Source organism: Meriones unguiculatus, chromosome 2, assembly GCF_030254825.1.
Source record: "Meriones unguiculatus strain TT.TT164.6M chromosome 2, Bangor_MerUng_6.1, whole genome shotgun sequence".
Lineage (NCBI taxonomy): Eukaryota > Metazoa > Chordata > Mammalia > Rodentia > Muridae > Meriones > Meriones unguiculatus.
In genome coordinates, this window is record NC_083350.1 from 5,800,001 (window position 1) to 5,816,460 (window position 16,460).

At 40.9% G+C, this 16,460-nt stretch overlaps 1 protein-coding gene across 4 annotated transcripts in view; it reads left to right on the forward strand.

Annotated features, from left to right (window-relative positions):
- Znf407 (zinc finger protein 407) overlaps positions 1-16,460 on the forward strand; it is a 380,263-nt gene that overhangs the window by 237,228 nt on the left and 126,575 nt on the right. For 3 of the 4 annotated variants that reach the window (XM_021648769.2, XM_060376981.1, XM_060376980.1), the window contains one exon: positions 5,853-5,973. The exons of the other annotated variant lie outside the window; for it this stretch is intronic. In XM_021648769.2, the coding sequence (XP_021504444.1) occupies positions 5,853-5,973 (121 nt within the window). The remainder of the gene's footprint in view (positions 1-5,852; positions 5,974-16,460) is intronic. 4 annotated transcript variants of the gene reach the window in all.

Genomic DNA, 16,460 nt, shown 5'->3' on the forward strand with positions numbered 1-16,460 from the left:
GACTCGTCTTCAGTAACAGGCTCTAGTGATGTGATCTGACTCTGCCACCCAAGCAAGTATAACTTTGGGGCCACAGCAGTGTGGTGTCTAAGTCCCTGCTGATTTACACATAAAGTCATTGAATAATTACTGTTTTAGCTCAGGTTGATTTTGGCTTTGGAATGAGAGACAAGTTAGAAGTGGTATTCCCATCAGTACTCTAACCAGATCTTCTCAGTAAAGGTGAGATCTCACCATCCCCAACCCAGACACAGAACTCAGGCAACTGAGGACTGTTGAGAGAAGGAGAACGGGGCATCCCCAGGGAGACCTTTTTAACTAAGGCTTCTGTACCAAGTGGTTTGCCCTGAAAATCATGTGCAGACAAGCAACAGCAAATGGACTCAGCAGGTTATTTATTCTCTCTCTATCTCTCGCTCTCACTCTCTCCCCACCTCTCCCTTTCCCTTGTGTGTCTCTCTCTGTGTGTATGTAGCAATAATAAGCTATGCCTGTACATATGAGCGATGTGGTGGGGCATGGGAGAAGTTGGCGGAAGAAAGGGAGAAATGACGTAATTATATTTTAAGTTTTGAAAAGTGAGAAAACTCCATCACAGCGAGTGTACACATTCATTATACTTTTTAGTTTCAAAAAAATTATCGAATGTTTAAGGAATTGAAACTCTTGTTTCAAACCATTAAGATTTCCTTTGAGTCTTCACTGTTTGGGTGTCTGTATTAAACTTTTTACATTTAGTAATAGTAACAGACATGAAGGTATGTTTTCCTTAAGAAATTAGTCATTCTTTAGCAATTCATAAATTTCATATCAGTAGAAAATGTTGAACATGTAACAGATTGGCAAATTGTATGCGTTCCAAATTAACCATCATGGTACATATTTAAATAAAGTATATTCTGTGTAAGTTGGCATATGTCAAATGTCTCTGGCCTTTCTCTACACCTTAGCATTTCTATGCATAATATTTTACATAAGATTTCGTTGAATCATATATTTGCCTGCCACCTTGTATGTAATTCAAAACACCTTAATATTACCCAATTTAATCTGTGGTACAGTCACAGCAAATGTGAAATGGCACTCTCCAGTTTACCACAATAAAATCCTAGCTTAATATAAACTTCTAATTAAATTATTAGAATAAAAAATTAAATGGCATTTTATTAATGTGTAGATTTTTACTGTAAAGTGTCACAAGAAATTTCATGAAAGTGTAAATGAAAGAACCTACATTAACCAGACGTGTAGAGCTTATGTTAAGCTTGCAAACCCAGAAAATTAACGTTGAAAACTTTAGATCTTTAATTCATATACTGCCGTGGACAGTAGGGTTTGTGGTCCCACCTTTTACTACTGTTACGTGCCTGCAGCATCCACGAAAAGAGAGTAACTTGAAGATGTCCACCAAAGCCTCCAGTAAGAAAACATTAGCTATGTGCGAAAGCAGTCTACAGTGTAGAAGGTGAATGGGTGAGGAGACAGCTGGCTACATTTATAAATTTCCACAGTGACCACATACAGATTTGTTCATAACTTAGATCCACTATGTGGACAATGAAAGCTTGTTATGCCTCTGATTGGCTTGTTTGTGCACAAATAGATCCACAGAAAAAAATGCACCCATTCTGCTTAGGCTATATGTGAGTTCTTTGTAAACATGGTCTCCTACTCTGCAGTCTTGAGAAGATGTACAGAGTCATTTCACTGGAAGACTAGAAGCCCTGCCCATCACACCTGAATGAGACCTAAATGAGTGAACTGCCACAGGCCCCAACCAGCAGAACTAACATTGTTAAGACTTAGGTTTCTGCCACATGGAACTCGGCAAACTCCTTCTTCTGTAAATCTATAAAACTAACTGGAAATTCTTGCAGAAATGCAAACTCCGAAATAATCAAACAAGCTTGAGAAGGAACAGAGTTTCTAGCCCCAAGGCTAACCCTACAAGTATTCAGATCAATTAACATCAAGGTAGACAGATTTGTAAAGGGACAAATGTGTCTTAGTATCTACTTTGAAACACTGCTAGGTAGAGTCTTTCAGATGGTTTCTGCGGTAGAGTCCTGTCATATGTTCAATGCATATCCCATTTGTCTTTCTAAATGAGGATTGATCATCTTACCCCGTGCCTTCTTTCTTGATTATCTTCTTTATGTGTATAGATTTCATTGTTTGTCATATCTTGTAGGTCTATATAAACGAGTATATTCCATGTTTGTCTTTCTCCTTCTGGGATACTTCACTCAGAATGATCTTTTCTAGATCCCACCATTTGCCTGCAAATTTCATGATTTCCTCTTTTTTGATTGCTGAGTAGTATTCCATTGTGTAAAAATACCACAATTTCTGTATCCATTCCTCCAGTGATGGGCATCTGGGTTGTTTCCAGGTTCTGGCTATTACAAATAAAGCTGCTACAAACATGGTTGAGCAAATGTCCTTGTTGTGTACTTGAGCAAATTTTGGGTGTATACCTAGGAGTGTTATAGCTGGGTCTTGAGGAAGCACTATTCCTAATTGTCTGAGAAAGTGCCAGATTGACTTCCAAAGTGGTTGTACCAGTTTACATTCCCACCAGCAATGGAGGAGGGTTCCCCTTTCTCCACAACCTCTCCAGCATGTGTTGTCACTTGAGTTTTTCATCTTGGCCATTCTGATGGGTGTAAGGTGAAATCTCAGGGTCGTTTTGATTTGCATTTCCCTAATGGCTAATGGGGTTGAGCATTTCTTTAAGTGTTTTTCTGCCATTCGATATTCCTCTATCCAGAATTCTCTGTTTAGCTCTGTTCTCCATTTTTTAATTGGATTACTTGGTTTGTTGCTTTTCGGCTTCTTTAGTTATTTACATATACTAGATTTTAGCCCTCTATCAAATAAAGGGTTGTTGAAGATTCTTTCCCAAGCTGTAGGCAGTCGTTTTGTTTTGATGACTGTGTCCTTTGTTTTATAGAAGTTTTTCAGTTTCATGAAGTCCCATTTATTGATTGTTGCTCTTAGAGCCTGTGCTGTTGGTGTTCTATTCAGGAAGTTGTCTCCTGTGCCACTGAGGTCAAGGCTCTTCCCCACTTTTTTCTTGTAATAGATTTAGTATGTCTGGTTTTATATTGAGATCTTTGATCCACTTGGACTTTAACTTTGTGCAGGGTGATAAATATGAATCTTTTTGCATTTTTCTACATATAGACATCTAGTTAGGTGAGCACCATTCATTGAAGATGCTGTCTTTTTTCAATTGTATGGTTTTGGCGCCTTTGTGTACTCACTTATAAGTGGATATTAGCCATATAACAGTAGATAAACATACTAAAATCTGTAGTCCTAAAAAAGCTTAACAACAAGGAGGACCCTAGGAAAGATGCTTAATCCTATTTGGAAAGACAAACAGGATAGACATTGGAAGTAGGAGAAGACAAGGAAAAGGACAGGAGCCTTCCATAGAGGACCTCTGAAAGACTCTACCCACCATGGTATTGAAGGCAATACTGAGACTCATAGCCAAACTTTGGGTAGAGTGCTGGAAACCTTATCGAAGAAGAGGGAGATAGAAAGACCTGGAGGGGACAGGAATTCCACAAGGAGACCAACAGAGCAAAAATACATGGGCCCAGGGGGTCCTGCCGAGACCGATACTCTAACTAAGGACCATGCATGGAGAGGACCTAGACCCTGTTTAAAGGAAACCCATTGGCTGCTCAGTCTCCAAGTGGGATACCTAGTAAGGGGTTCAGGGACTGTCTCTGACATACACTCAGTGGCCGGCTCTTTGATCACCTCCCCCTGGGAGGAGCAGCCTTACCAGGCCACAGAAGAAGATCATGCAGCCAGCCTTGATGATGACTGAGGTCAGATAGAAGGGGAGGAGGGCCTCTCCTGTCAGTGGACTAGGGTAGGGCAAAGGGGGAGAAGAGGGAGGGTGGGTGAGACTGGGAAAAGATGGGGTGGGGGAGGGGTGGGCATACAAAGTGAATAAATCATAATAAATTAATATATAAATAAATTTAAATTGAAAAATCTTTTTATAACTATGGTAATAGCATAGTTTTATAAAAGAAAGAATACCTGAAAAATAGTTGAATTTTCATATAGAGTAATCACTACTGGTACTGAGAATTAAATGAATTACAGACTCGATAGAAGTATGTTATTATCGCAAGTCTTATCAAGGATCTTTATGTAGAGCATAACAGAACTCTTCTAGACACTTCTGAGGAGGCAGCCATCAACTTACTAAGAAGTCAGATGTTTAGGTAGATGCCTCACCACACAGTGTGAAATGATGGCCTGTCATATAAGCACATGGCATGCTCATACAATCAATAGTATTCTCTAAAGGTACAGTGATTTACATCTTAGCCATATAGCCTAATTTAAAAAAAGAACTGCATTCACCGCTGGCATCCTTTTGGTCTTTCTCAAGAGGTCTGGCATGTAGAAGTGAGATGTGGCGAAGCCAGGCTGCAGTCCCGTGGGCTTCCCAGCCACTCTCTGCTTCATGGGTGCTCAGACCATCAGGCAGGATGGGTGAGTGCGAGCTCAGTACCCTCATAGCAGGCAAGGAAGTGGAGTGAGGTATGTTGGCGGATGCCTCTACTGATGGCCACGCCGAGCCCTTTGGGGCAAGCATACTTCAGTACATATTGGTGCACAGAAGGTTGAGCCGGAGGCATTGCCCCTGAGCCCCCCAACTTGTTCTGTGAGGCAAGCACTTCCGTGCACACACACACAGTCCTTGCACACACAGATAAAGATCTCTTTTTTTTTTTTCGTTTTGAAACAGATCACTGTATGTAGAGTACTGTCATGAAAAGCAGGAAAATCAGAAGTGGCAAGTGGGGTATTGTTGCCCAGTAAAGAATCTGTGTGAGGAGTGCAAGAGTGAGAGGCTTCCTCCCTCATCACTGCAGAGAAACAAATGTAATGTGTGCATGCTTGCTGGCTCCCCACAAACTAGGGAAAAGCCACAGGCAAATCATTCTAGTAGTATCAGCTAAACCAGCACGCTCAAGATTATCATTTAGCTTAAAGTCATTCTGTTGTTAGAAGTGTTTTAGTTTTTGTTCTAAGATTCTGATGTTTGCTGTGCATTTTATGCACATCTCAATTCAAAGAGCATAGTTGCATGCAAAGTGTGTAATATAGATTGAGTTTTGATAAATGTTGTACTTAAAAAATAGCTCGCATTTGTAAGCTAGTCCAGGCGCACTACAACAGTTCTCAGTAGCTGGGTGTGTTAGGTTTCAAAGTTGAATTTATATTAATTGAAAACAAGTGGCCTTGGTTGAGTTGCTCACCAACCACTATTGCTGATGAAACGGGAAGTTATCTGAGTGACTGTGGAGGAGCACATACAGGAGCACTCCATGGAGTGAGCATGGAGGAGCAGGTACAGGAACACTCCCATGGGGTGAGCGTGGAGGAGCAGAAGCACTCAATGGAAGCTTTGTACCTTCTAATACTTATTAGAGTAGCAGCTCAATTTCGTTTTTCTTCAGAGCTAATATTAGGGATTTTCACATTTTATTTCATCTGTATGTGTGTTATGTGATTGGGCATGTTCTAACCTCATTACAATTTTTTTTTGGAATGGCTTGTATGTAACATGGTCTATACAATTATTTGAGAGTCCTGACCTACACTTAAAACCTACAGTCCTGTTTGTACAGTATATTATATACCTTACTAATAGCCAATTGTAAAAAAAAAATATCCTCCCGCTTTCCAGTATCCTAAAGTGTGGAGTTGATCAAATAATGTTTGTAAAGGCTTATGGATGCACAGTTTTAAGTGTTCACAGCTTGGAGACCTGGCGTCCAGTTATTCTTACTCATGTATGTGCATTTCTTGTACAGGAGAAAAGCCTTTCAAATGTGACGAGTGTAACTTCGCCTCCACAACCCAGTCACACTTGACTCGTCATAAGCGTGTGCACACTGGAGAGAAGCCCTACAGGTGCCCCTGGTGTGACTACAGGTAATAAGGTCAGACGCGGCGTCACGGCGGATTCGAATCGGCAGAACTCGAATGCTAGTATACTTTAGTGGGCGGTGCACATTAGCCACGCTATTTACCTCCCAATTTCAGTGATATTTACAGTGCATATGTTTTCGAGAACAGTTTCAGTGTCACTGTGACATTTGGAAGGTGGTAACTGTCCTCTTATCCCCACTTGTCGGTCTGTGGGCTGGGTGCTCCTGGACAGAGAGGCAGCTGCTTGTAAGGAGCTCAGTGCTGAAAGCATTTTGGAGTTGTGTGAGGGAAGGGGCTGCACCCTTGGGCTAAGGTCTTCACTGACTGCCACCCCCGACATGTGCCAGGAGAGAGAAACACCACGCCCCCTCTATCGAGTATTACAGCATGAACACTGACAGTTAGAGTTCTTCAGAATGCAGATTTTTGTATGTCTGTGGCGGTAACCTGTGCACTTAGCAAGAATATTGACACAATCTCAATTATTATCCACGTCATTGCATTAATTTTTATGTGAAAGATCATTGAAACTACAGATATTACAGATATATTTCATTCATTATTTATTCATTCAACATTTTATGGGCTATGTCTCCCTATAACTCCATAGTGGTATTTCTTAGAAGTTTGTGGAGATGGTGATCCAATTAGAGGTAGCCTAGAAATTCTAATCTCCTGATGAATACGGGATCTGTTAAAATCATTTTCAAGCCTTTTAACCTTATTATAGCCTATACTATAGCTGTGTTCCCTGTAAAAGAGAAACTCAACCAGAAAATGATGAAAAAACTCCATCATACACCTTGCTTCCAGGACTATAAGCTGTAATTTATACCCGTACATAAAGTCTTCGTTTTTCTTCTGGGCAAGAGATATGTTTCTTTGAGTATAAATTTTCATTCTCGTTTTTAAAAACTTTGTAAGTACCTTTCTACGTCAATAACTATCCTCAGGAACTGTGCTTCTCACAGTTTTTAAAGTGTTCAGGTGTTTCCAGGAAGGCTATCTACAGTTGTCCATGCGCGCTTGGACAGTGCGGTGCTCGTGGGCACCCAGCAGTTCAGCCTGTGATGTGTACTCAGAGTAGGTTAAGAAGAAGCCTGGCACGCAGAGGAGCTTAATGTAAGGGAAGCTCGCCATGGCTGTCTCCCAGGTAGCCACAGCACACGGTTATGACTGTGCTGAGTGATGTGAGGAAGTTCTCAGCCTGTAAGGATTCGGGCTCAGCACACAACTCTTCAGCTCTGAGGACACATCCTGGGCCTGCCTTGTAGGGTCCTTGATGCTGAGCTTGTCCTGTCCAGCTTCTTAAACTCTTCAGGAGAACCAACTTTTTGCTCAAGAAAAGCGTTACTCTGCTTGAGCTTCTGGGTGCTCTGCTTGTGCCAGGCCCCATCAGTGCTTTTCATGTTTTCAGAAGACTTCTGACTGTGTCCAGAGCACAGCAACTACTCAGTGAATGTTCGTTAAAGAATCAATAGTCTGGGAACATTGGTCTTAGGGTTGAACCTCTGAGAAATCCAAGTAAGAGGTATTTCAAGCAACTCTGTGGGCAAGATTTGGGAAGAAGACACCAAGCTGCAGTACAGTGGGGCAGATGGCAGGAGGACCACATAGTGAGGACATAGTCTGACGGTCAGGGAGGCCCTGCTGTCACGGGCACATGCACACCCATATACTCAGACATGTACGTACATGCAAATGCACACACATGCTCAGACACATACATAGACACATTAATAAGTAAACTATCTGTTTTACAATATCACTCAGTATCCCAAATATCTAGACATTGCTTAAAAAAAAAAAGATCTAAGACATTTGCTCTAAGCGCCAGAAAACAATTTTTCTTATAATACTGAGCATCAGGTCAAGGGTGTTGGGCAAGCTGGGTACACAGTTCACCATTCAGCCTCATTCTCAGCTGAGAAAAGACAAACACGCGAAGAAGTCAGGATATATACCACTGTTTTCATGAACGGGAAGAGCCAGTTTCTTAATAATGTTGTCTAAAGAGAAACTCACACATATGTCCCCAGTTGTTTTCCCCCATGGAGTTTACTAGGATGACTATTGCATTCTTTAATTATTTAATTTATTTTAAACTTTATTATAAGAAGTTGCAAGAAAAAAAACTACATATCAAAATTAACCAGACCCGAAGGTAGAGCTTAGTGAAGTTGTGTGCGGTTAGAGCGGTCATCTACAGTGGCAGGTGTGCGGCTTCAGCTGCGGCTAGCCCGCCACAGCTCCTCCACACACACGCCACGATAGACTTTGAACTAGAAAAACATTGAGCATTATTTTTCTCAAGTATATGGAAAGGGGCCCCAGGATGACAAAGACAATCAAGGAGACTTCTTAAGCTTTTTTGATTTGTGACCATTTTGCCTAAGAAAATAGCACTGAGTTCAGGATGTATCTACGTAAAATCGACACACAGATCAATTTTTACTGATAATAAATACTGTAAGACATTTTAAAGGAATTTTCATTGCGCACATACTTCTGCACTAAGAACAACTTTGCATCCTGATGAGGAATGTGCTTTCTCGTGTGACGTTTGTGGGTGGTGTTGCTTGTTTGCAGCTGCATGGGGAGCAGCAGCAGTGTTTTCCAGAATCGATCGTGATCTGACTGTAGAAACAGTGCTCAGAGCACCACTGTGCACAAACACATAGTATAGAATGGAAAAGCATGTTTAGAAATTAAGAGCCATCTTAGAAATTACTGCTCCCAACCCAGATTCATGTAATATTTTTTAAAGAAAGTTAGTATTTTAGACAGCTATTTCTAAAGTCAAGCATTCTAACACTATTTAATGCAAAATATGCTAAGATTTTAAGATTTTCATGTATAGGACTGATACTCGAAAAATATTAAAAGGGATTTTTATAATTAAACTGTTATGTTTCTATGATAGTTTAAAAAGGTTTGTGTGGACATTAAAACATGCCCGTTTAAATATACAACAGTGTCAGATTCAACACTTGAAATCTCTTGTTGCCTGGGGTGAAGGTGTGTGAAGGGCCGAGCATGACTCTTGTGTGTGCAGGACCGAGTGTGGCTCTTGTGTGTTCAGCAGCGTGGTGGCAATGATGCCACCATATGTCCCTTGGGCAAGTGTTGCCGAAATACCTGGGCTCCACTGTGAGTTCGATTTTGATTTCCTCATGTTTGTGGTGGGCACAGACAAAACTTCTTAGGTGTTTAGAACTTTCACCATCACGAGTTTTTTAGGACACCTACTCCCCAAATTCATCAGTGCCACAGTGTAAGAAGCTGGGACCTTAGCAGAGCCTGACCTGGGCAGGTACAGCGTGGACGTAAGAGCTTGTCCACCTTGTACTGAGCGGGACAGATCAGATTGCGCCTGCCATTGCGCTGAGCTCAGAGTGGGAGCAGCACGTCCATGCCCTGTGTGGCTGTGGGATGTGGGGACGTCTCTGTAGTCCGTGCCAAGCCCGAAGCTTAAGCCTGGTTACAGTACTTAGAAATCCTTACATCCAAATCAGTTCTTCTTTTACAACTGCTGACACACTTTGCGGTTTTCAAAATGCCTCTCCTGTAACACCTGTGTGACCCCCGTCACACTTGCGTTCAATGATCGGTATATTAGACATTTTCTTCCTGAGCTGCTCTTAGGGCTTTATGCTGAACATGCTTACTTCAAAGTCTTGTTTTGGTGACTTTTTAGAATAAATTTGTAGATTTATTGATAAAGGCTTTAATACTATTTAATACTTTACTACCACAAAGTTTATTATTTGAATCTTTTTATATCTTCGTCATCACACTTTGGTAGATTCGTGATACTTGTATGCACAGATATATTTCCAAATACTACCGTTTTCCTTGGTTTGAAAGAGTGTTAGAACTTTTGCTAAGGTTAATGGCATCATCTGGGTCCCCTGTGTGGCTGGCTTGTGCAGCATACCCCTGCGTCATTGTCCCGGTAGCTGCTTTCTTTTGTCACACCATGTGAGACACTCTGTTCAGAGCAGATAGTGCCGTTGCTGCCTGTAAATTAATACCCAGGGCGCTTATCTAGAAATAACCACTAAGTCACTTTTTCAAATCCTTCCTGTCTTTAGAGAAAGTTGACTTTGTCTTTATGTAAAACATTTGTGTGATTTTATTTTCAGAAAGTCAATAGCTTGAAGATTTTCTGTTCGCTCAAAAGTTTTATCTTTCTCTGTGCTGTGGTTGGCTTTTTTTTTTTTAATTTTCTTTCTGTGGCTGGCTTTTACTAGTGCATATGTACACAAATATTGAGAGAATTTACACAGATATCAAGTCCTGTGATGGTAAGAGGTAAGAAAGAACTGTCGAAATTTCAACAGGTTTTTTTTTTTTTTTCCTTAATGAGAAAAAGCAGAAAGAATTTGGTCGCACAGATGTACAGGAAATACCTTCTTTGTCCTGGTGGGTTTCAGGGTGTATTATGGCTTTAGCCACCACAGCAGGATGCTCACGTGTTTCTTGAAAAGACGCACATGTCTATCTTTTCCATCTACAGTATCTTACTACCTAGACATTTATATACTTTTCCATATTCAGTCTGTTTGTTTCATGTAGGTACATGAAAACTGTACCTGCCCTCTGTTCTTCCTTGCCAGTATTAACTGCTGTCTGCAAGGAAGTTAACCACCATTAGACATGGAAATGTTGTCTAGATTCTATTTGAAAATATATTTCTCATTTTAGAAATTGAACATTACTGCACTAGTACTACTTGTTAAAATTATTCATGAAAAATATGAGTGTAGAATTGTTTGCAAAAGAATTTCATAATTGGTCTTTTGAACCTGGGGCTATTTTTCAAGTTTGCATTATTAATTTAGGCAATGACATCTCATTCTGTTTAGATGTAAACATGGACCTCTCCGTTGCTTTTCCTGTCTAAAATATCTAGAAGTCTAATCCATTACACATCAGTGTATTCCATCATAACTTCATAACTTTTCACCATTAATTACTACACATTATAACTTCAAAGCCTAAATTTAAATACATGGTCCTATTGTATTATTTATGTAGCAAATTCTTAGATTTGTTTCTGCACAAAAATGAAACATTCAACATTTTTCTCTATTTTCTTTCCTTTTGTTCTATATTTTCATCTTTATATTAACAAGAAAGCAAGAGACAGCCCAGCCTTTTATGTGGCATAGTGTCACTTTGAATAATATAAAATCTATACTGCCATCCAATTTGTGACTATCAGAGTGGTTCGTATTTCACTTATTATATTGGCTTGCATATGCGAGTAAGTGAGGTTTACTGAAATGGTTACCACTGTTTTCTTTTGTCTTCTTCTTTTTTTTTTTTAATGTGGAACTTACCTTCGTATTGGATTCTCTTTCATGTCTTTAAGATTTATGTGGGGAAATGGGCAGCCATTGACTGCCTCAACTTGAGTTCCATGCCATGAAAGAGAGCCCACTACTGGCAATATTGATACTATTCTGCCATACTTGTCAACAGGAGCCCAGAGTAACAGTAATCTGAGAGGCTTCCCCAGCACCTGATGAAAACAGATGCAGAGACCCACAGCCAAACATTAGATGGAACTCTGGGAATCTTAAGGAAGAGGTAGAGGAAGGAAAGAGCTAGAGAGGTCAAGGTCAACATAAGAAAACGTATAGAATCAACTAACCAGGCCCATAGGAGCTTACAGAAACTGCACCACCAACCAGAGGGCATGCATGGGCCCTAAGACCCCTGCATATATGTAACATGTGCAGCTTGGTCCTCATGTGAGCCGCCTAACAGCAGGAGCAGGGGCTGTCTCTGACTGTGTTGCCTGCCTTTGGGTTCCTTTCCCCTAACTGGGAGGCCTTGTCCAGCCTCAGTAGAAGAAGACTTGCCCAGTCCCACTACAGCTTGATATGCCAAGGCAGGCTGATATCCAAGGTCGGCCTCCCTTTCTCTAAGGAGAAAGGGAGGAGGTCGGGGGAGAGGATATGAGAGGGAAGGACTGAGAGAAGAGAGGGAAAGTAATTAAAACCAGGATCAAAAATAAATAAATGAATTAATTATTAAAAAAACTCACATGAATATTTTTAAATAAAGATTTATGTGGGAAATATGAGCAGATAGTAATCTAAATAATGCAGCAGAAGCTGTAACTCATACTACACTATTCAAAGTATGAATGATAATCTTAGGTACTTTAAGTCTCATTTATTAAATTGCAGAAAACAAATTTAAAGCCATTTTATTATTCCTCTATTATTGAACTTGAAATAACCTCAGTGTCTCACTTAAGTTTTCCTCAAAACTTAGCTGTTAGTTCCACTAAACCTACTTGTGCCTTTGTTTTCTAGAATACCCATTAGTGTTTTAGTTTATGCACAGATTATTTTAACTCATAGACGAAACTGTTCTCCGCAGAAATAATTGTGCCTCATGAAGCTAAGTGCATTCTCCAATTCCACCGCATGTTGAGGACTCCCACGGTTTTTGCCAACTCTGGGTACCACGTTTTCCGTGCTGTGTTCTTACTTGATGGTGGACTTAGCAGCCTCGGCCAAGGTTGTCTGGGGGGCGGGCAGCACACTAGTTTGTTGTCCCACCTGCATCTTTCAGTCTCTCAGGAGGAGGACGCACCGGGCAGGTGAAGGCCGCCCCCACTGCCCCCACTGCCCCTCCACCGGCAGACGTCCTTCCCCAGAAACCAGGCTTTCTGTGCCCGCTCGCCTGACCACGCTCTTCCAGCAGGCTGCCTGTCCAGGCGTGCACCCCCGTGCTCCATGCAGAGGCCTGGCTGCTCGGTGAAAGCGTTTGGAATCTGTGTCCGTGCGAGAAACTTTAGAGGATGCACACGTTTAACTGAGTTGATTTTGTTTTACTTTTCATTATAACTTGAAATGCTTGGCAAGAAGTTTTAGGATATATAACCAAATCCTTGGAGTTATGATCTTCCACTTGGAAATTTATTTTAACTTCTGATAGGCATTTCTATAAAGTATGTCAGTTACAGGAACATTTTAGGTCATGTATGTTGAAGGCCATGAAGGAGCAGAGTTGCACACGGGTAATAGGGGGCAAATGTTCACTGTGCCATTGCGGGTTCAGCAGACAGCAGGGTCCGTTGTTCTTGTTTGGGGTTTGTTTCTTCAGGATCCTGAGCTGGGAGACGCAGTCCACAGGGGATAATTTTCTCCTTTTGGATCAACTCTTGAGAGAGTTGCTATTTTCCTTCCCGTGGCTTCCTGTGCTGCTCGGATTTGCTCCTGAAGAGAAAGAGAGGGGAAGGATGGTTGTATGAGAGAGAGAGAGAAAGTGAGAGAGGTGACACTAGACATACGGAATGAATAGCATAGTTTCCTTTGGAATAAACTGGAGTTATTATTACTATTTTTATTTATATTTTTATCAAATTATGATAATCATTAAATTATAACATGAAAATGTCTGGCATTAATATTACCCATGATTTACATGTAAAGCTCTTTGTTTAGTTCCACTAATTAAAACAAGTTTCTCCTATTCAGTCCACAAAAACCTTTGAGTCAACCTTTTTTGTCATGGAGTAGCGCTGTGTACTTCGCTGTCTGAGTTACCAAGTGTCCTCTGCATCCGTTGGTGGTGTTGACCTCCATAATGGTTCAGACTGGACATGATAGAGCCTTACACGTTTTTCTGAAAGCCAGGCTGAGCTCATGTTTTTGATAAGTTAGTGGATTTGTTCTAGAAAGCGCACCTCAGTTAGACTGTAAGTAGTGCTCTCCTGCAGGCACAGCACCTTGCCAGCTTGCCCCCTGCGCTCAGCTCAGCCCATCAAAGGCAGATGTGGGTGCTGGGACTGTGTTGTGGAGAAGTACTGCGAAGGCCCCTCCTAGCATTTTTCTGTCCATGGAGGTAGATGTTTCTGATAAGTGAGGTAGAGGTTTCTTATGTGATCCCTCACAAAAGGAAAACAATGTCTGTGTAATTTTATCCACCCAGGAATAAGTCTCAAAGATTGTGAGTATGAAAATCTTCTGCTTTTCTGTCAGCTGCCCAGAAATTGAGTTTATCCTGAAGGAAACAGTTCCTGCTTGTCTCTGTCCATTTCACTGTTTTTACTTTCATGATTTTTAGTTTGATTTTGCATTTTCTGTCATGTCTTGTCTGAAACTGTCTTCATACACAGCTTGTGTTATTTGCACTTCTCTGTCCCTGCTATGCACACAAACCTACAGACTCTTTGTATTACCTTGGCAGACTGTATGTTGATTCACCCATTATTTCTTCCTTCATCTTAGTTAAGTTGATATTGATACTTTTATTCCAGTTTGTAGTGTTAAAAAGTGATGAATGTAACCATGTAGTAGATTCAGTAGCATTAAGATTTGCGTATTGCTCTCTTCTCCTTAAAGAAGAGAGTGCCTTGCTGTCTTTTGTTTCCCAGCACAGGTGAGGGGTTGTGCAGCTTGTTGATGCAGCTACAGCAGCTCTGAGATCACGGATTAATTAGAAGAGCCATTGCCAGCACAAAGTGACCATACACTCCCTCTGCTATCTCTTAAAGTAGAACCTAGATAAACATGTTTATTTAGCCTGCTGTTGTTGAATCCCAACTTCAGTCACTAATAGAGGGCCAAAGCTATCTTTGGGGATGGTCTTTCTACAAGGAATTACTATGGACAGTCCCTGGGGTGATAGTTAGATATATCTGTATGTATTGTGATAGGAAGAAAGGCCTTAGAGATGAAAAAAAATAGAAAATATTTTTGGGGCAATAGTCTCTTGCATAATAAGTTATTCCTCAGACACCAGGGTTATTATCACAAAGAAAACACTTTGCTATGTAACTACCTCTGTCCCCCGCAGTTAGAGAGTTCATGCAGCTGGCTTGTTAGGCACATGCTTGTAGCTCCATGGAGAAGCCGATAGCAGTCAATGGAGTATTGTAGGTGGCATCACCCTGGCATTCAAAACATGGTGACTTTGTTGTATCTTAAAAGTTGGCCAGTTTTTATTAGTTCATTTGGAATGCTAGGATTCCAAATGTATCATTCTGTTTTCAACTCCTTTGTTTCAACCTATTCTGAAATAGTGTCTCTCTGGGACCTATATAAGTATCATGGGGAAAAAAAAAACAGTCTTTGAATGTTTAGAAAATGATAAGTTCTTTTTATGAGATGGGGTCAGAGCAGCTTTCTGAGTGTAGAGCAAGCTGCTCCAGCAGCTGCTGCTGGAGGGGTGGCCTTTTCTTTATGCACTTCTGCAAAGCCAGTGCCACGTCTTCTGCACAGCTCTGTTGTTTGATTAGAAGAACAGAGTGCCAACTCTTTTCTTGGCTTTTCCATACTTGCTATTTTCTTAACCTTGTTTCTAAAATGGTCTGGACTCAAAACCAGTCTAATATAATTTATTGAATAGCTCCAAGTGAGCATAGTCTAAATAAGCTGGAATTTACTGTTCCATAGGTAATGTCACCTGATATTTTCCATACAATGTTCATCTTTCCTCTGACTGCAGAAACTTGATGCTCTATTGTTGAGACTTTGGCCTGACTCTTGCTAGGCCGTCTGCGTCCAGCACTCAGTCCTTCATTGCACCTGACTCTTGCTAGGCCGTCTGCGTCCAGCACTCAGCCCTTCATTGCGTTTGGACTCTGCTCTCACTGTGTGGTTTGGAACGTATGCTAGTTAACCTTTTATGGTTCTTTCTTCAATGTACAGTTTCTTCCGTGTTAAGTTCTGACTTGAAACAAATATGAAAAATGCCACCAAACAAATCAAAATTTTTCTTTTGGGAGAAACTGTGGTCCATGTTGAAAAGTTATAGTTAAATAATGTAATTTATTTCTAGGTTTAAAGAATTTGAAGTGATAAATAGTTGACATTCATTACATAACTTAAAATATTTGTTTTACTACCCCAAACTCAGGGTGTTAGGGTTTTTCGTTGTTGTTGTTTTATTTTGTTTTTAAGTAAGATTCTGTTGTACTGTGTTCCTAAATTTTTCTTTTTTCTTGTTTTTTTTTTTTTTTTTTCAATTTCAAGTGGATGTCTCTGTCCAAGAAGCCTAAGTTGTAAGGCAGAGGATATTACATAGTAAAGAGAAGTCAGAAGTACTGGAACACTAGCACTGGGCATGACTGAGAGGACAAGCTTGGCTCTAGTAGCACTGGTGTCCAGGGAGTCTGGGGAGTGCTAAAAGATGGGCTCAGTCACTGTATTATCAAATCTCTGGTGGGCTACAAAAAAGTGAATCAGAGGGAAATAACAGAAGACAGGAGATCATTTGAAATACCATGGCAAAGGTGCAGGCAGATGTCAGGGCCAGATCAGGAGCCAGACGAAGGTAGGTACACAGTCTCCTAATGACTGCAGGAGATAGACAGCAAGGCAGAAAGAGTTGTCTTCCAGTGCCTTGGTCAGAGCTCCTCAGTGAGTAATGGCGTCAGTGAGACACACAACCCCCCCCCCCCCCCACTTCTGGAGAGGAAGAGTTCGTTAGGAATATGACAGGAAGTGTGATCTTGGACACCCTGC